This window comes from Equus asinus, chromosome 27 (genome assembly GCF_041296235.1).
Source record: "Equus asinus isolate D_3611 breed Donkey chromosome 27, EquAss-T2T_v2, whole genome shotgun sequence".
NCBI classification, from domain to species: domain Eukaryota; kingdom Metazoa; phylum Chordata; class Mammalia; order Perissodactyla; family Equidae; genus Equus; species Equus asinus.
The window spans coordinates 2,629,581-2,650,051 of record NC_091816.1 but is presented as its reverse complement, the minus strand read 5'-3'; the positions used below and the strand labels follow the sequence as shown (position 1 = coordinate 2,650,051).

The 20,471-nt window shown below is 50.2% G+C and overlaps 1 protein-coding gene across 10 annotated transcripts in view; it reads right to left on the bottom strand.

The window, feature by feature from the left end:
- Positions 1–20,471, bottom strand: part of ANK1 (ankyrin 1) — a 208,192-nt gene that overhangs the window by 57,470 nt on the left and 130,251 nt on the right. For all 10 annotated transcript variants that reach the window (XM_044750887.2, XM_044750890.2, XM_044750882.2 and 7 more), the window contains 13 exons: positions 16,281–16,379; positions 15,567–15,665; positions 14,312–14,497; positions 13,130–13,228; positions 12,567–12,665; positions 12,192–12,290; positions 8,944–9,141; positions 6,657–6,755; positions 6,140–6,238; positions 5,538–5,636; positions 4,189–4,386; positions 3,546–3,644; positions 3,004–3,102 (listed from right to left, as the gene is read on the bottom strand). In XM_044750887.2, the coding sequence (XP_044606822.2) occupies positions 3,004–3,102; positions 3,546–3,644; positions 4,189–4,386; positions 5,538–5,636; positions 6,140–6,238; positions 6,657–6,755; positions 8,944–9,141; positions 12,192–12,290; positions 12,567–12,665; positions 13,130–13,228; positions 14,312–14,497; positions 15,567–15,665; positions 16,281–16,379 (1,572 nt within the window). The remainder of the gene's footprint in view (positions 1–3,003; positions 3,103–3,545; positions 3,645–4,188; positions 4,387–5,537; positions 5,637–6,139; positions 6,239–6,656; positions 6,756–8,943; positions 9,142–12,191; positions 12,291–12,566; positions 12,666–13,129; positions 13,229–14,311; positions 14,498–15,566; positions 15,666–16,280; positions 16,380–20,471) is intronic.

Genomic DNA, 20,471 nt, shown 5'->3' with positions numbered 1-20,471 from the left:
CAACCGTGTTACTGTGCTCCGTTTATTCAGCTGGCTTTTCTTTTGCCTGTTTTTCGGTAGGAAGACTCTCAATGAAGGAAGCAGCACATGGCTTACATTCTGGAGCAGGCTCCTTGTCCCACTGCAGACGGGGCAGCCTACTTTGATCATCACTATTAGAACCACTTTCTCCTACATTTTCCCTTTTGAGCTTCACCACACCACATACAGGCATTTTGAGCATCACCCCAGTTTGTGGACAAGGAAGCCAATTCTCTGAGAGGCTAAGTGCCTTATTTAACGTCACACAGTAAGTGGAACAACAGATAACGTGAGCCTGGCCTTCTGACTTCAGATCCCAGGTTCTTTCAGCTGGAGCAGGGCGTGTCTAAAATCACCTGGGATCTTGTTAAAACGCAGATTCTGACTCAGAAGGTCTAAGGAGGCCCCAGAACCTGCATTTCTAAGAAGCTTCTAGGTAATGCTGATGCTGCTGGTCCAGGGACAACACTCTGAGTAGCCAGGCCCCACAGCTGTCATGGCTGAGGGGACGCAGGACCCAGGACGCTCTAAGCATTTGACATCCAGTCTCAGGGCAGGCGGCATAAGGCACCTGGCTTCGCCGACCCAGCCATCCCAAGGCTGGGATTCTTCTGGCTATCTTAGAGAGCCGGATCTCCCCAGCCAGCTGCTATCTTACTGTGGAAACCAACACTTCTGATTCTGCCAGCTTCACCGATCAGGAAAAGGAAGAGAAAAAAAGGGGCTGACCAATATAGTGAAGTCCCAGGTTTATAGCACTGGGGGACAGGGGACAATCCATCTGTAAGGTGGATTTTACGGGGAAATGAAAAGTTGTAATTTATGCAAAGAATTAAATTGAATTAAGAAATCATTCTCTTTGAATAATTACATAAGATAATTCATTTGCGTGTTCCTCCTTCTTAATTTGATTATGTTATGAGAAAACATTAAATTCTTCTTTGTAGGTTGTGTTCCTATAACAAGATTGGCACTTTGATTATAATAAAATTGATTAAACCCAACAACTTCTGTCCTGTGTCAAAAGGGAGCAAGGAAGTGTGGTTCGGTGGACGAGCCTGAGACGCAGAGTCATCCCCAAACGGACAGCTTTCTGTCTCAGATGAACACTGGAGAATATCTCCTTCCAGCGCCGCTCAGGATGAGACGGGATGAGGCAGCTGGATACCTAGCTGGTGACCGGCCCACAGCAGGCCTTCACTGCATGACAGCCACTATTATTAGAACTTCTTTTAATGTACAGAGGACAGTAACTTGAGCAATTTGAAGTATATTCGTGGGAGAATAATGAGGATTCCCCGGCCACTTGGGCAGCTGCCAATGTCCACACTGGCAAGATCAGTGCCCTGTCCTGGCAAAGGGCAAGCTTGCCCTGGAGGCTGCCCAAGGCTGCCAGGTGACCCCTGGTTAAAACCGAGATACAAGACCCACTGTGAGGCTCAGAACAGGGAGACTGAGCTACCCCCAAACCAGAATTAAAGGGAACAAATGACCTTCTGTAGGTGACAAGGACAGGATGCAACTAGGCAGGAGAGTCAGAAAGAGGTTAGAGAGGGATATGTGCCAGTAAAAGGCCTTTCTTTCCCAAGGAACTGAGCTCATCCAAAGGAATGCACGTTGGAGAGAGATCTGCCTAAAAGTTAAGACAACATTAGCATCACAGTGACAAAGGGGAGCGTTTGGTTTGGGTGCACAGAGATTTGCATGTGAAATTCTACAAAATTGCCAGACTACTTGGGAAACTATTTTTTGCCATGGAAACAAAACCCATCTGCACAGTGTTTGTGTTTGGATGAAGCTCTCTTTAAATACCATGAACCTGGCACCAAATTCTTTTATATAAGGAGGAGAGTCCAGCTTTTTATTTTTAGAGGCAGGAGTAAGTCACATCTTAACAGGGTCGCATGCTCCGTCTACACAGTGACGTGAGCCTGCTACAACAGCCGCACAGAAAGGAGCCCAAGGAGACCGGGGCGTCTGGGAGACGCTGTGTCTGCAGGAAAGTGATGCTGTAAAATTCAGATGAGCATCCATTCTGAGGACGGAAGACAAAGTGCAGCCACTGATTTTCGCTGACGCAGCGACCGCGCTGAAGACAGCAGGTGTCAGCTAGAACCACACAGCAACTGCCCCCTGATGGCTCCCTCTGCGGGCAGCACCCTGACTCCTGCAGCAGGCTGAGCACTGGGTGCTCTCCCATACATTACCCTGTTTCTTCTGAGTCTTGGCTGCTCCATCAGCCAGTGAGCTCGGGGTGCAGGATGCTGCGGCCTTTGTCCTTTGTGTCGGAGCCCTGCTCTCCCTCCGTGCCCCTCCCCTCACAGACAAACACTACACATCCTTGTGGCCCACCGGGGGCAGCCTGTCCCCAGAAACGATGCTCACGTCTGTCCTTATGCCTGCGCTTGTACACCCTCCCCTCCTCTGGTCTTACATAAGCAAGTCCTATCTGCTCCCTTCCTTGGGCCCTCCTGGGGCCAATGACCTTGCCCTCGGAGCAGCACAGTCCAGAGGTGACAGGGCCAGGACTGCACGTGGGCGTGCCTCATTATAAGGCACTGCCGCTGCAAGCCCAGCTCAGACAGAGAGAGATTTGGGAGTGACTAGTCACATTCAGAACAGGTTCCTTGCTTCAGAGTTTGGGCACGTTTCCCTGCAACCTCGACTATTTCTCAAATGCGGCCTCTGCGCCACCGGCAGCAGACAGAGAGCAAGGCCCCCGGAGAGTCGTGGGCATGCGGGCCTTTGGCAGCCACTCGTGCCGCTGCTTGGGGAACACGTTGGTTGTGCAAGGCGAATGCCACGTCTGGGAGGTTACCTGTTGCTACAGCTCTTACCCCCTTCCCACCCGCTCTGGTCCCCAAATAGCAGCAGTTATACTGCAGGCAACACTCCTGAAAGTGAGGCGAGATTTCTGAGGTAAAAATAAAAACAAACTCCAACAGCCCGGCCGCGGCCGGAGCGCCCTGCGGGCGGCCTTACCCAGGCGGGGCTGTGCGGGGAGCCACCCCGGCGAAGCAGCAGCTTGACGATGTCCAGGTGGTTGTGATGGACGGCCACGTGTAGGGGCGTCAAGCCGTTCTGCGGGGTGAGAGACAGAGAACGGCCTTCAGCAATTGACCTCCTGCAAGCGGTCCCTTTGGCTACAGGCAGCACCATTTTGGGATCCGTATCTTTTATACGGTAAAATCTGGTTAAAATTGTTCCAGAGCCTGTCATGATCTGAAGTCACTAAGGAGCAGAACCAGCTGGCCCTGGGGCCACCTCCTCATTCCTGGGGCCCCAAGGGAGCAGTGCAATCAGCAAACCCACTGACCTTGTGGTGGCCACAAGACCTGGCCACCAGGTCTTTCTGAAAGGAGAAGGCCTGTGTCAGGAAGACCTGTATTCCCAAAGGCCATTCCCTCTGGGTGGCTGCCCACTCAAACAGGACAGACAGGCTTAGGCAGGCAAGGCCACTCACAAGCGGTAATGTTTATTGTTGTTCTGTTCTCTAACCTCAGAGGAAGGGAGTTCAAACTCACTTTTCCTGCAGCATTTGGATGAGCAGCCCATTCCAGCAGCACGTTTGCCACCTGAACCTTCCCGTACTTTGCCGCCACATGGAGAGGGGTAAATCCTTTCTGAGGAGAAACACAGGCCGTCAGAACCATGGGAGCCACAGCTGTCCTCCCGGGAGAAAGGGTCTGTGGCTAAGGAGGCATCGCACTTAAGTGGCATGGCGACGCCAAGCAAACCAAGGGCACAGGATTTCTGATCCCTCTGCGAGGTCAAGACCTCAGGAATCAGCAGGCTTCCTCCACTGCCTGCTGCCCCCACCTCTCGGGATGAAGCATAAAACCATCTTGTGTTGTTACGTGACTGCTGGCTAGCTGAGGCAGGGGTCTCGATCCCTCCTGTATCCCAGAACCTGCCTGACTTGTGGAGAGCAGGTGCTGAGCAGATAGCTATTGCATGGTGAAGGCTGGGTGGGTGGAGGAGAGATTACAATTGACCACCTTTCTGGGGAAGGATGACGATACAACAGGCTCCCAGATGGCGGCCAGGCCTGTGGGTGCTGCCTTCCCAGCTGCTCCCAGCACCATCAAGGGGAGTGCCCCGCCCATGCCCCGGACCCCACAGTGACTGGCCTGTCCCTTCTGGAGAACAGGAGGAGGAAGCCTGTACCTTGGTCATGCTCGCCTGGGATGCTTCCTTTTCCAGAAGGGCCAGGGCTGTTTCCACATGGCCCTCTCGGGCTGCAGTGTGCAAGGGGGTGTGCCCGGCAGTGGTGGCCAGGTTGGGGTTGGCATTATTTTCTAGCAGGAGCTTCACCATGTTTGTGTGGCCAATGCGAGCTGCACAGTGAAGCGGGGTCTGGTCATCCTGAAACCCGAAGTGAAAACAAAAAACAGGAAATACTAAGCTTACCTAATCCAACTCTGCATTTTACAAAGAAGGAAGGTGAGGCCCAGAAACGTTAAACGACTTTCTCAGGGTCACACAGCTAGTAAGATGAAGAGCTGAGATTCAAATCAAGTCTCTGAGTTACAGAAACCAATATGTCCTCTCTTATTTAATCCTTCCAACAACCCTTCACATTAGTTGTTATTTTTACTTAGTTGCCCAAAGACTCAGCCTTGTCATCTGTGAAAGTGGAATAATAATGTCTACCTTATGGGGCTATGGTTAGGATCAAGCAGACAGCGTATATAAGATGTTACGCACTGTGTGTGGCACACAATAGGCATCCAATAAATCGTGGTTGCTGTTACTGTCTCTCAAGTCACGTCTGAGTGGACGTTTGTCTTTCTGTTTGCAGGCTGCTTGGATTTCTCTGTGCCAGGGTCACGGGAGAAGGTAAACTGCTGACGGGAAAGATGACTGTTCATCCCCACCGTCCCTTCCTGTCCGTGCCTGATACTGAAGGCGGTCAATGGGTGAGCGCCCTGTGTTACTGGGCCCAGCGGGGGCCTTCTCCACGTGGCCCAAACACAAACCACAGTCCTAATTCTGAACAGAGCCCCATGGCCTGGGAGGGAGGAGTCTAATCTTGGCCAACGCCCATCGATTGCAAACTCGGCAGCTACTCTTCCTCCTTGCTCACTCAATCCCCCCAAAATGCCTTTTACAACAAGGGGGAATCACCCATTTTTAGATCAAGAAATTCATGACTGATTTTCACTGGCAACACTTTCTTCGAAAGGTTGCTTCTCTTCTTATACCCTGACTGTGACCGTGACAGAACCCTTCCAGCCTGGTCAACACTGCAGGCCAGCCCTGCTCCTTGGACTTTCATTATCCTAAAGAAACATACAAATACAAATATGCACACAAAATATCTGATACAAAAATATCTCTGGCCTTCTCAGAACCTCTGCAAAGCACAATCTGAGCCTTTAGTGGAACCGACACGGGAATGACAGGGACCTTTGTGCCACCAGCACTGCAGCCAGGCCTCTAATCAAGATGGACTTCTCATCACACTCGAATTGCTTACGTCCCAGGACCCTTCCCTGCCCACCTCCCAAACTCACCTTGGCCTTGGCATTGACTTTGGCTTTGTTCTGGAGCAAATATTTGGCCACTTCCACGTGCCCTGCTCTGGCTGCCATGTGTAGCGGGGTCTCCACTTTCTGTAAAATAACAAAATCATCGAAGTGTTAATGCAAGCTGGGTTTCCGAAAGGACACACACAGAGCTCCAAAGTGCCAGCCCAGAGTGGTGTGGGGGTTTTGTCCAAGAGGTAGAGTCACCCCCCTCAGGAGCTCCTTTAGCCTTCAGCCTGCAGAGGCCTGGAGTGTGTGTGCGTGTGTGTGTGTGTGCATGTGCGTGTCTTCTAGGTACACTTCAAAGTCAACCCCAGAGTTAATGAATGTTTACAAATGTAAATGTATTCTCAGATAACACTTTCAGAAGTTCCCAAATTATTGTCCAAAATAAAACCTCCAAGACTCATAGATGTGTGACAAGCTTAATCGGGAAAGCATCCGTAAACCTGGATGTTCTCCCCAAGTCTCAGCCTACTTTGAGAACTCCACCTCTTCCCCCAGAGAGGAGATCTTGAGATCCCTAGTTAAAGCCGCCCTTTGAGCTCTTGGTCCAGAGCAAAGAGCCCTCACTCTCCCCACAGGCTTACCACGTTGGAGACATTGGGTGACGCCCCCCGCTGCAGGAGGGTCTTCACGATGGGCAGGTGCCCCATGAAGGAGGCTACGTGGAGAGGTGTCAGGCCAGACTGGAACAGACAAGAAAGGAATGAGAAGACAGGAGCCTTTCCCGCTCCTCCAAAGAAGACGCGGCCAGATGTATCCAATGCTTTCTTGCCTCTAGATGCTCCAGAATGGGTTTCCAAGAAAAGGGAGTTAAATGAGATGAGTTTGCTTCCAGGAAAATGGCTGGAGGAAAAGCAACCACTGCAGGGTGATTCTACCCACTTTTACAACTTAACAAATTGCATCTGATCTTGGAAAGCTCCCAGAGACTTGACATATGTTCCCTCGTCTTAGTCACCCCTTATTTATTCCTCTGAGCGGTTTAGACTCGCATACGCACATGCGCCCCTGCAGCCACATATAGCTACCAAGAACCACTCTCAAGGCTACTGAAGGAAGACCGTGGCAGAGCCCAGCCGCTCATCTGCAGAGTTCTCCTACCTCAGTGACAGCGTCGATGGAGGCCCCTGTCTTCAGCAGCAGCTCCATGACACGCATGTGATTCTTCTTGCAGGCGATGTGTAAGGGGGTAAAGCCATTCTGCAGCCCCACACGAAGGGAGACAGACAAGCAGGAGTTTACACGCTAGCCCAAGGAACACCCAGACCCCCTCGCCAGGGAAAAGGCAGCCTCTGCCCCAGCCTATCAGCGATTCCCGCAGACCACACTGTCAGTTACGGCAAAGCACATAAGAGGCAGCTGGCTCCCACTTTATGTACCAGGGATGTCCCTGAACGTGTTGTCTGTAAACCTTTTTCAAAAATTTAATCATAATTTTGGATGCACGAACAGAGCCTGCTGTTTAAAGTTTCCTTAATGGGAAATTTACAGGAAAGAGCACTTCTGTGAAGCAAATCATGATCCCTCTTCCCAGAAACTGCTGATCGTTCTCAGTAAGATGGTTTCTGTGTACCAGCTCTGCTCCTCAGTGATGCACTAGAATGTCAGCTCCACAAAAGCAGGGTTTCTTGTTTGTTTGCTGGTTTTTGTCTGCGCTTTATCCCCCTAGGGCGGTGGTTCTCAAAATGGACAAGATCCCCTCCCCCCACCCCGGTGACATTGAGCAATGTTTGGAAACATTTTCGATTGTCACAATAAGGGAGGAATGCCATTAGTGCCTAGGGGTAGAGGCCAGAGATGCTGCTAAACATCCTACAGTGTACAGGCCAGCCCTCACGATACAGAATATCAGCCCAAAACATCAACAGTGCTGACGTTGAGAAACGCTGCCCACCCCACGATAGCGCCTGGCACTGGTGAGTGCTCAGTGAAAGCTTTCTGAGTGAATGAATGAGCCATCCTTGCTGTTCCTGGCGGCTGTCTAGCCTTCTCCATTCTCCTCCTCCTTGAGGGGAATGGGCAGGAAGGACATGGTGATCGTGGGCATGCTCCGTGCAGAGCTCCTGCTCCACTAGACCCCTGAAGCTGCCCTGGGAGCCCCTGGCCCAGGAGAGGAGGGCTAGGAACCACACTCCCAGCAGGAAATTTGCTTTGGGCCTGAACTCACCTCTGCAAGAGCACCAGGAAAACTGTAAGCCCCTGGGCAGAGGAAGGATGCTAAGCTCAGGCCATTTCACTCGCCCCAAAGCAGATCAAAAAGCCAGGCAGTCTGATCATCAGGGAAATGCAAATCAAAACTACACTAAGATATCACCTTATACCCATTAGAATGACAGAAATATCTAAAACTAATAGTAGCAAATGTTGGAGAGGTTGTGGAGAAAAAGGAACCCTCATACACTGCTGGTGGGAATGCAAACTGGTGCAGCCACTATGGAATACAGTATGGAGATTCCTCAAAAAGTTAAAAATAGAACTACCATACGATCTAGCCATCCCACTACTGGGTATTTATCCAAACAGCTTGAAGTCAGCAATCCCAAAAGTCATATGTACCCCAATGTTCATTGCAGCATTATTTACGATAGCCAAGACATGGAAGCAACCTAAGTGCCCAGCAACAGACGAATGGATAAAGAAGATGTGGTACATATATACAATGGAATACTACTCAGCTGCAAAACAGAACAAAATCATTCCATTTGCAATAACATGGATGGACCTTGAGGGAATTATGTTAAGTGACATAAGCCAGCTAGAGAAGGATAATCTGTGTATGACTCCACTCATATGAGGAATTTAAAAATGTGGACTAAGAACAGTTTAGCGGATGCCAGGGGAAAGGTGGGGTGGGGGGTGGGCGCAAAGGGTGAAGTGGTGCACCTACAACACGAATGACAAACATTAACGTACAACTGAAATTTCACAAGATTGTAACCTATCAACTCAATAAAAATAAATAAATAATTAATTAATTAAAAAAAAAAAAAGCCAGGCAGTCTCTAAGAAGTCACCATCCCTCTGCTCTGGGCCTGGCTCTGATGGAGTGGCACACCAACCCACGTACCTACCACGAACACTACTTCTTGAGTCAGGTTTCCTGGGCCCAAACCCACCCTTGACCTCAGTCTGTTACCAGGGGCCACAGTCATCGGGTGAAGGAGGCGACACCCAGCTGGATGTGGGGGAATGTGAAGGTTGCCACCCTGGCTGTGCGTTGCCATGCCTTCTGGGCCTTAGCAGGCATTGCCACTCTGCAGGCCCTGAATCTCAGGAGTCGTTCCAGGCACCAGCTGGGGCCCTTCCCACGAGCTCCGGCCATGCAGTCTGGTCCCGCCTCCCTCGGCCCTTGCCCATCTGGCAACTTCTCCAACAGCTGCCCACTCACCAGGGCTCTGGAGTTGGGTTTGGCTCCTTTATCCAAAAGGACCTTGGCCACTCTGTGATGGCCGCAGTGGGCTGCCACGTGGAGTGGGGTCAGGTGGTCCAGGGTGATGTCATCTATCTCGGCGTTGTATTCCAAAAGAAGTCGGACACAGTCGAGGTGGTCTCCCTGAGCCGCCATGTGAATTGGGGACAAGCCATTCTGAGTGAAGAGGAAAAAATAAGTAACCACAAAGGCTTCTGGGGACAGAACACAGCAATTCAGGGCAATGATTCCAACCTCACTTCTACTTCTTCCCTACACGATGCTCTGTGTGGCTCCTGACGGAGCATGGTTCATTCTGGCTTCCACACTCATGCTAGCCTCTGACTGCAAACATTCTCCTTTCCACCTAGCCAAATCCTCCAAGCCAGCTCTAGCCGGCCCCACCTCTCCAAGAAGCCTTCCCTGACTGCCCTGGACTTCTGCAGCCTTGCTGACCTGTGCCACTCACTTGGGCCTTATTCACGTATTTGCTGAGTTGGATTCGTAATTAACTTTTCAGGTGTGTGTATCTTCTCTCCTTACTTATAAGCTTCTTAAGAGATATTAAGACTGTGCCTAATATCTCTTATATGCCTCCTACAGTGCCCCGTAAACGCATGTAACACACATAGTGGTCCTTAATTAATGTGGTTTGAATGAATGAATGACAATAAAATGTAAGTTGGATCTAAACCCCTCTGTGCATTGCCCCTAACAAATGTACATCGATTGAGAAACTTTTAAGGATTCTCATTGTTTCTCAGATAGCAATTTATTTTAAAAAACATTACAGACAGAGAAGACTCATTCACTCATTCATTCAGACACTGATTCAACAAATATTTATTAAATGATTAATGTGTACCAAGAATGGGTTGCGCTCTGGGGAAAGAGAAGAGAAGAGACATCGCTTCTGGCCTAAGGAAGCTGGTAGACCAGTAGATAAAAGACGAGGAAAGAGACACGTTGTCGCCATTCAGTATGGTGACACCAGGGAAAGCAGGGTCAAAGCACAGAGGGACACAGGAGGGGGGAGTCACAAAGAGGGAGGGACACAGCTCGAGAGAAGGCTTCCAGGAGGAGGTGATCCCTGAGCTAGGACTTCACCAGGAAGACAAAAGGGGAAGAATCTCCCAACAAAAGGAACAACATGGGCAGCGCCACAGCAAAGGGAACAGCATTCGCAGTGCCACAGTGAAGGGAACCGTATGTGCAGCACCACAGAGGCAGCTAGTCCTGAGGCACTCAGGGACCTGTACACAGTTAAACATGCAGGGGAGCACGTGACGGGGTATGGAGCTTGGCTGGAGGGGCTGGCAAGAGCTGCATCATGAGAGTCTATGCACTAAGGGACTGGGACATCGGCTTTCAGAAAGTGACAAGAGAAAGAGGACTTTCAGCAAGGGAGTAACCCAATCAGCCTGCATGACAGCCACGATCAGTGTCAGGGGTTGAATTGTGCGCCTTCGATATCCACATATTGGAGTCCTGACCCCCAGAACGTGGGGATTCCTAACCTCGGAATGTAGCTGTATTTGGAAATAGGGGCATTGCAGGTGTCATTAGTTAAGATGAGGTCATTAGTGTGGCCCTAGTCCAATCTGACTGCTGTCCTTGTAAACGGGAAATCTGGACACACACGCACACATACAGAGAAAACACCATGTGAGGATGAAGGCAGAGAGCAAGGTGACGCGTCCACAGCCAAGGACACCAGAAATTGTAAGCAAATCACCAGAGGCCAGGAGAGAGGCCTGGAACAGGTCCTCCCTCACAGCCTCAGAAGGACCAGTGCTGCAACACTCCAGAACTTCAAGACAGTAAGTTTCTGCTGTTTGAGCCACTCAGCGTGTAGTACTTGGTCACAGTAGCCCACGCAAACTAGCACGGTGCCCACTTACTGCATTTCAGAAAGGCCCTTCCATCCTTCCCAACTGAAAAGCCAGAAGTTCTCAGTAAGGCACTTTTATAACCATCTTTTTTAGCCTCTTTCTAATCATCCAGATAATATAAAATCATTCCTAACTTAGGAACAATTACATAAGTTTAAATACAGGGACTTGGTGGAAAAATGTGCAGAATTTCCTGACCTAATAATATAATTGGCATCAGCAATTTTACCTTCACTTATCTGAGGATTTTTACTTTTATATGCACTTTCAAAGATATCATCTCCTGCAATCATCCTGACTACCCCAGGAGAGAGTAGAACTCTCCAGAAGGGGAAACTGAGGCACAGAGAGAGTAAGAGACATGCTCAAAGTCACACAGCAAATCAATTGTGGATGGAGGATTCAATGAGAAATAAACTGGGGGGTAGACGATACCTCTGCCCAACACACAGACATACACACACACACACAAAGGGCAGCTTGGTTCTGTGACTCACGACCCAAGTTAGAGATAGCTCTGCAGAACATTCACACGATAATCTGTCAGGCAGTCAACTGGCTTTCATGGTTATGGACTGTGCGACTGTGCTGCAATCTTACGACAGAGAGCTGCTGACAGGAAACCTCCAGTGTGACCGTGAATCGGCCTGGTTTCTACCTTGCTCTGTTTCGACATGACTTCTGAACTCGCCCCAAGGAAAGGGGCAGAGAGCCTGGAGGAGGCGCAGGCAGCACGGGGCGGCCCAGGCAGACTGGAGACCTCAGACCAGAACTGAAGGACGGGCCTGTGCTCTGAGCCCTAATGGACTTGAGAAGAACTGTTTTGCTTTCTTTGTAACTTCACCCCAGCCTGGCCCAGGCTCTAAGACTCCTGGGAGCACTGAGCTCCTGTTTTTCTGGATCCAAGATAAAAGAGACAAGGGTTGACTCAGAGCTAGAGTGGGCAAATAGCTTGCAGGTCAAATCTGCCCGCTGCCTGTGTTTGTAAATAAAGTTTTATTGGAACTCAACTAGGCCACTTATTTGCATATTATCCACAGCCGCTTTCCCACTGCGATGGCAGAGTTGAATGGTTTCAACAGAGACCGTGGCCTGTAAAGCTTAGAAATATTTACTATCTGGCCCTTTAGAGGAAAAGTTTGCCGACCCTGATCTAGATAATAATTAGAGCTATACTGAGTGCCTCCTGTGTGACAGGCATTGGGGTAAACACCACGCACACTGGCTCAGCTAGTAGTATCAGCATCTCTGTTTCTCAGAAATGGGATTTGATCCTGGGTGGCCTGACCTGGAGCCCTGCCTAAGGGATACTCCTCGTGGAAAGGAAGCACACACCTTGGTTTTGGCTTGGATGGGGGCCCCGTGGTCCAGCAGGATCTCTGAGATTCGCACATGCCCATTCCGAGCTGCACAGTGGAGAGGTGTCAATTCATCCTTTAAAAGACAGAGCCAAAAACAGAAAACCCCAAAGGCACCTCTCAGAGGCCGTGTGGAGAGAAGACTGCTCGCAGCATCATTCCAGCCGCAGAAGTGCGCATGCCTCCTTCAGGACCAGCACAAGACTTCCTTCAGCACAGTCTTGTAATATGTCCCACTGCACCCTGGGTCCTGCTGCAGGCTGCTCTGGGAGGCTGAATGTCCATCACTGCGTCACTTCTGGAAGGCAGAATTCCCTCCCCTGGCCTTGCCACAGAGCTTGCTGGCACCCACCTTGGTCCTTGTTTCTATCTGGGCCCCGCGGTCCAGTAGGAGCCGCACCATGATCACGTTCCCCCTGCGGGAGGCGATGTGCAGTGGCGTGATGCCGTTCTGGAGGGGAGGAACGGGGACCAGTCAGGGCACAGCATCTTCCTGTTGAATGCAGCTGCTCTGCCCCCCACTTCCCGGGGCCCCTGGTCCCAGCCCCACAACGGCAGCAGCACAAGCAGCCACTTTAAGCCCACTGTGAGGACATCTCTTGCCTAAGAAAGATTTAAAAACCTGTAAGGACTTGATAGCATCGTAGTTAATCACAGCAAGCTGGCCAAGCCCAGGTCTCCCAGAGTCAACGTAATGGGCTGGAAGAAAGCCAGCCTCCTGCCCTCCAGATTTCCCACTTCTGGAATGGGTGGATGATTAGAAACCTACCCACTAGAAGCCTCGATAGGCATCAGGGCTGTCCCACCACAGGCACTCTGCAGTACAGGGGACACTCAGAGTGCCACAGTGAGAGGCAGGAGTGCCTGATTCTAGACAGCCCCCAGTGCCTGTGCGGGGCCTGCAGGGAGCCTCACCTGTGGCGTGAAGTTGACACTGGCTCCTCTGTTGAGGAGTAACTGGGCCACGTTGAGGTTCTCGTAGTGAGCTGCGATGTGGAGGGGGGTGAATCCCGTCTGAGGCACAAGAGAGGGGGAACAACTTGTCATATGCCATGTACTGTCATTTCTATCTCACAATCAGCCCAGGGATTCTGAAAAAGCTGGCAGGGCCAGAGGACCATATACATAAAGCAGAAGTTGAATGATGAGAACATGTGCTGACAAGTTACATTCCAAAGCCAGGTGCTACCTGAGGGACCCACACTCTTTGTTTTGTGGTTCACATGGACAAACCACAGCCTAGGATTAGGTTACCCACTGCAGGGCCCATTCATCTGCATGGTTACTTATGAAGAGATCTGAATGAATGAATGAAAGTGTTATGGTGGCTATGATCTTAATTCTAGGATTGTTTCATTCCCCTAAAAGGGTGTGCTCCCTCTGCTGGCTGGCCAAAGGCAGCCCTTTGACCCCTTGGTGCATCTGTTGTCATCATTCTGTTCTTTAACCCCAGACCATGCCTAATCCAGTAAGCAATTTTTCAGACAAATCCCAGTGACCATGGGTGGGGCGACTATGTGAATAACTCAGTGCAAATCCATTCCCAATATAAGAAAAGTAATTAACAGCACAAACTGACAGACAGTGGATCAGGAGTGCCTGAAAACATCAGGCAGTATGTTCAGATGGCTAGCTGTCCAGGCCCCCTGGGAAGCCCGTCTACTTCTCACCTCCATCTGTGGGGAGACCTGCCCCCCGCCACCAGGGGGCAGCCAGGGAAAGAGAGCAGGATAAAATTCTAGAACCCTGCATGCTGGGATTCCAAAGTTTCACCCTGGCTAGAGACCCATCCTGCCCCACCTGGACACTTTTCTGGATGACCTGGAGCAACAAGAACCTTCCGGCCACACGCCAAGCACATTTTTCTCAGCGTTCACCAGGGATTTAAAGTGGGGCTGTCCACTCTGGCTCTGATATGCAGCCGGTGGGAATCCGAAGGCACTGTGGGAGCTGGTGCTCGGCGTGCACGGCTGGCACCATCTCTCACCTGGGTTCATTCTTGGGGAAATTGTTGGGAATTGATGGTGCCTCTGTAACCCATAGAGCTCCTTGGTCCAGGCCCCAGAACTTTCTTGACCCTCGTCTGGCGGCCCTCACCTTGGAAAGCACGTCCGGGTTGGGGTCATTCTGCAGAAGCACCGCAGCTGTCCGGGTGTCATCGTTGCGGGCCGCGATGTGCAGGGCAGGGAGGCGCACCTTCCCTCTCGTCCCGAAGTTGATGAGGTGTGCCACCACGTTCTCGTGGCCCTGTTGCAGAGCCACAGCAAGAGGTGTGAAGCCATCCTGGACAGAGGAGAGGAGGAAAGACCGACTTGCTCTCACCGGATCTGACCACTCGCTGTCCTCAAGGCAGGACACAGGCTCTCATACCACGGGGCTCCCACTCACGACAGGCCCTCAGCCTGAAATGACCTTCCCCCAGCTCTCTGCTCTTCAAAGTCCTCCTCATCCTTCAAGTTTGGCTTAAATGCCACCTCCTCTCTGAAGCTTTTCTTGGCCACACTTTCTTTGGCTGTAATTTCACAGAGCCCATAGTAATTTTTCTTGAGCACGTATTTAATTTTCCTGCACAATCTGTTCCCAGTCTGACCAAGTACAATGAGGAGCTTCTTCCTACCTGGTTTCTTTCCCTATCCTCCCCCTCACCCCATCAACTGGTGCCAGGATAGTGCCTTGAACACAGCAGACGATCATTCATTTATTCATTTCATGAAAATTATTGAACATCTACCAAATCCAGAAACCAAGCCAGACACTGAGGCCTCAACTGCGAGCTCCTGTCATTAATCCCCTCAGTTGTGTACTTGGGGGCACAGGACCCCATGAACTGGCGAAGCAGAATGATAACGGAGTCATAATCACTGAATCTTACAATGTTAAGGGTCAAGAGAAGCCTTAGGCCTATCTAGTCCAATTTCAGCATTTCACCAATGACAAAACTCAGCATCAGCGCTAACGTGACTTGTCCAGGGTGTCCAGTGGGTTCATGGTCAGAGCCTTCCTCATTAGGGTCCAAGGCAGAGTTGTCAATCATACATACGCACACCACCCCCACCCCTGTCCAAGGAGCCTTCAGTGTTGGTTGCAGTGGGAACATGCTCGACTCTGATGGCATTTCCCTGGCATGCGTCTGGGCATTCCTCAAGACCCATAACTTTGTCTCTTACTCCCTTGCGGCCTTAACAGCACCCAGGGTGAGGGCAGTGATCTGAAAGTCGAGAGCACTCAACGAGACTTAACACTGATCACAGCAGAGGACGCATCTCGAGCCATGTCCCAGGAACGCAGGACCCACAATGATGTCCTGCACCTGGAGACTTCCGGCGGCGGGCCATTTTCCCAGGGTACTTACTTCTGTGGCTACATTCTGATTAGCTCCATTTTCCAGTAAAAACTTAACCACTTCCAAGTGATTCTCTTGTGCTGCCATGTACAGAGGTGTAAAGCCTTTCTGTAAACCAGGAGAAAAAGTCATTAAAATTCACCTGCAAGAGTGAGAGATGCTACAACCAGTGCAAACTCCACTAAACCTGAGGACAGCTCTCTCTTCATCCTATTTTCACCTGGCCCACAGGGCAATATCCCCACCTATAACTCCAGTTATAAAAACTCACTGCCACTTTGAAATGGCCTAGTGGGATTATTACAAAAGGCCACAAGGTGGGGGCGACAATCCATGGAAGTCTCTTTCTGCCCCTCACAGCATTAGTTAGCATCTTGCACATACAGCCCCCTCTATTTTCACTCCCTTTTTCATCAACCCTCCATGTCTCACCCACCTCATGCACAGTTTCTCCTCAAATGAGCCATAACTAAACGTATAATTTGGCTGGTTTACTGAAAAGAGATGGGGTCCACAATGACCAATCACATTGTGTAGTATAAGCACAAAAAAATAATAAAGGATGCCTTCATCATTGCTTGGAGACACATCGCCAATAAACCTAGACTCAGCTACACAGTGTGTGTGGACTAACACAGTAGCCAGTGTGTCCACTACGTAACAGAACTGCAGGTAAAGAAGAAAGTCAGCGCCCTCTAACCAGGGACCGGAGAGAGCCGTCACCTGCGACTGGGCGTTGACGTTGGCGCCATAGTTGACCAGCTCCCGGACCACCTCGTCCTGACCAGCGAGGGCAGCGATGTGCAGAGCTGTGTTCCCTTTCTGAAACACACGGAGGGAAGAAAGAGAGGAGATTTCCCACTGGGCCTGCGTAAGTGACTGTCAAAGGTACGGAAACAAGGTGCTAGTTGGGGGGAGGTGCGGTGGCTTTCTTTATGACCAAAAGGGGTAGACAACATGTGTGTGTGTGCCTGACCCATCGTACATCTTGAAATAGTACTGAGAGCCCAAGGGGGAAAATTCTTCCTGTTCTCTATGAAAAAAAGAATAGGAAAGCCAACTTCTCAACACTAATCTGCTGCACGCAGGCACAGCGTCCTGTCGCCGGCTGACGGGCGGTCAGCACTCCTCAGGACCCACGCAGCAGGTCTGCCAGGCGAGCAGCCTTCCCTGTGCTCGCAGCTCCTCCCAACCTGTAACTCAGCAGGACAACGCGGGGCCCCCAAGGCCTCCCCGGGGCTCCTAGAAGGGGAGGCCGGCTGATCCATCCCACCAGCTCAGCTCCCTCGATGCAGTTATACCCAACGACCAAAAGCTGGACCAAAGGAACCAAGGGAAGGAGAGGGAGGGAGCTAGCAGATGGAGAAGGAAAGGGTGGACATGTGTAACAAGGCGGCGTAATGAAATGAACTCTATGCTGTGTGTAGGAGAGAGAAGGCAAAGATGAAAGGAAGCGGGGAAAAACAGAATAAAATCGGCAAAGGAAAATACAAAGAAAGAACCTTCTCAATATTAATAAGTAAAATATAATGAGGAAGCATTCTCCAAATAAGAGAGGAGAGAAAAACCAGAGAGAACAAACACTAGAAGAAAATGAGGTACACAATTGTAAAGCAAACTTTTAAAAGCTGAGAACCGACAACAGAGACTAAGGAACCAGGAGGTTCTGAGACGGTGAGCGGAACGGTCAGACTTTCTTGTCTGGACTCGTCCTGGGTGTTTAACAATAATTCCTCCACGGGGGTCAGGTGGAGCCGGCTTCTCCTGCTCCAGGATCCGGCCTTCCTGTTGGCTGTGTCCTGCCTCCCGGGTGTCCGGAGCACAGTCCGACTCACCCACGGCCCCCACTGGCAGACCTGCTCCATGAGAGGCAGGCGGGACAGGGCCCACGTGACAGCTGCCGTCAAATAGGGCAGGTGAGAGAAAAATGGGACCACAGCTGGATCCATCTGTCCCTCTGCTGCTTAGGGAGCAGAGATCTCAGACGCCCTCATTTTTTCTAGTTCAGACGACAGATAGTTTTTAACTAAACTACATAAACACATAAATCCATCTCAGGAAACTCAAACTCCCACAAGCAGGGGCTTCAACCGCAGTCCGAGTGCTGCGGCCATGTGTCACCTGTAAGAAAAGTGTCCTCACCTAGGCAGAATTGAGTAGCACGGGGTCCAAGCTCCGTGGCTACCCAGCCACCGCTTCCCAGTGAGCTGGACCCGTGGAAGGTGCCCTGGGCTGGGAGTGGCTCAGGTCTTTGTTTCTAAAGCTTGGCCTATTTCAGGCAGGAGTGTCTGCTTGTGGCCTCCCGAAGTTGTCTTTTGATTTCTCCCGAAGCCTCATTTGATAAACAAAAGGGTTCTTCCTCAAATATCCATCAGAGAATAGTGCCAGAAATGAATTTACAGAAGCTAATTAATCATTTTCATAGAAGTCCAAGAGCCTACATTTAGAGGCCTTGGCACCTGGGTCCGGCTCGCTCACTGTACAAAGTGGAACAGGGCTGTTGGCACCAGAACCTTCTCTAGAAATCAGGACTCCTAACTGTAGGTCTCCCTGTTTAAAGGAAGGAGGCGTGCCGTGTCCATTCATTAGTTTGTCACACACTGAACATGTGTGTGTCAGGTGCTGGGCCAGGCCAGGAGGTACAGAGATGGTTGTGACTGAACCTCCTTGCCCTCAAGAAGCTATGTCAGATGTTTCTTTCCATCTGCCCCTTCCTGCCTGAAATCACATGACACCAGGGCTCTCCCTGAATAAAACCATGCAGAGGGAAGCCGGCCAGTTGTGGACCCCTGGCTGTGGATCTTGGCCATGCCATTTTCTGGATCTGCGATGTGAGGAGCACTGCTGAGGAATGAGAACAAAGGGAAGACCCTGGGGGACAGACCCCCGTCTGCACACACACATGCACACAGCGTAAGGCTCAAGAAGCAGGCCCCCTGGCCTTGGGTCAGGAGTCACAGCAAGAGGCGTTGCAGGCCTCTGTCTTCTCTGCCCCTTCCTCAGCATGAAGGAGCACGGCCTCGAAGAAGCAGGAAAAATTTCTTAGCTCTGTTTGGATCCACAAGGATCCAACCTCTCCGTTTCCAGGGAGTCACAGAGCTCAAGGAACGGCGGGCGGTGGCAGCAGGCGCTGAACGAATACAAGTGGAGGGCTTGGAGCTTTCTCCCTCCACTACCAGCTTCGATGCTGAGCTCCCGCCTCCAAGGGGGCAGGGGGGAGGGTGGGGAGAGATTGCTTTTGTTTTGTGCATTTAAAATTTCTAAGCACAGCTTAGGAAACTAGATTGGTTTGGGTTTTTATTCTTTTTTTAATCTTTCTCATGCTTGCGAGACCCATTACAATTCCCCAATCTGTTATGACTCTTGCTCAGCCCACGGTTTCAGTTTCACCACATTTTTCCTCCCTCGGTATGGCATTCAGGAACCACGTTGGCTTATAAAATTTCTATAAATAACAAAGACACACCAAGTGTTCACTTGCGAAATAACAAGCAAAGGGGGAAATTCGGAAAGAGTAAAATGCTGAAGCATAATGTTTTCGCAGCTCTTGGAGGGGTGCCAGAGGAGGAAAAGCTGCTCTGGCCCACAGAGCCCGTCAGATGGCACGCTGCTTGCAGCCAGGTACGTGAGAGCAGCAGAGGAAAAAGTAACTGCATCCCCTTCATCCACAGAGGGAGCAGGGTGGAAACAACTGGTACTGGTCATGGGGTTAGAGAAAGCACCCCAGGACATTCAGAAAGAGCAACACAGTCTATTTCACCAGCGAGATCTTCTCACCTTCGGGAAATGACATGAAAATTAGAATTTTACCTTAAAAGATGATTCTACTTTCACAATATTTTGGTACTTCGCCTCATAACCATAAATTATATCTGTTCTCTATATATTGTTCTTCTGGTTCTCTGCTTGAGAGGCGGCAAAATGTTTGCTGCATGGAATTGACATTGAGGCTGTGTGTGAGACCACGTTTAATAAATAGCAAATGGAAAATAAGAGGTGGAAGGGACAAGCTCAGGAGGAAAACCATGCAAAGTAACAAAGGAAAGAAGAGAAGAGGAAACAACTCGAGTTAGTAAATAGAGGTGATTATTTGTTTAGTTTTGTTTTGAAATGCTGGCTGCATGTTGCTTAATAAACAAGTAAGACACATGCATGTAGGAAATAAAGGTGATTTTGCAATGTGGAGATGCATCCATGTCATGACTGCGGTTTTGGAACTTAAGTCCCTGGTGTTTATAATCTATTGCTAGGGGGAGAAACATATTGCTGCGAGAGGTTGACATCACTTATGCCAAATGCCTCCCAGTGAAAGAGAATGCTGTTCAGGGAATTAGGAAGCAGAGGAAAGAGGTTTGGGAAGGAAGGCTTGCTGGAGAAGGTAAGTGAGAAGGATCTGGACTCTCTTCTACAGACCTTGATAACAACAAAGTCATCAGTATTTATTAGAAGACATTTTGACAATGTCTACTACTACTAGACAAATGAGGTAGTATGCACTACCTCATTTAGTTTTCATATCAGTCCTGCAACTAAGTGTTATAATTCCAATTTTACAGATGAGGAAACAGGCTGCTCACTGGCTGAGTAACTTGTGAGGTCACAGAGCATGAAGCATCTCAGCTGGGATTTGGACCCAAGCCACCTGACTGTGGGGCCTCCACTGCTCTGAGCCCCCGTCAGGAGTCAAGGACCCAAGGAGGCATGAAGCCACCAGGAGAAGGGTTTTATTTTTAGGTTTATAATCTAGTGATGGGGATAAAGGAAAGGCCCATTGACTCCTTGTGGAAACAGGGTCCTGTGTTTTTCAGGTGACTTCAGGGATTCACAGAACTGGGAAGCGATTGGAAGGACAGGAGAAACTGAGAAGCATGTGTGGGTTTCTCTCAGGAAGGGCTGGCTTCTACGCCAAGGTTT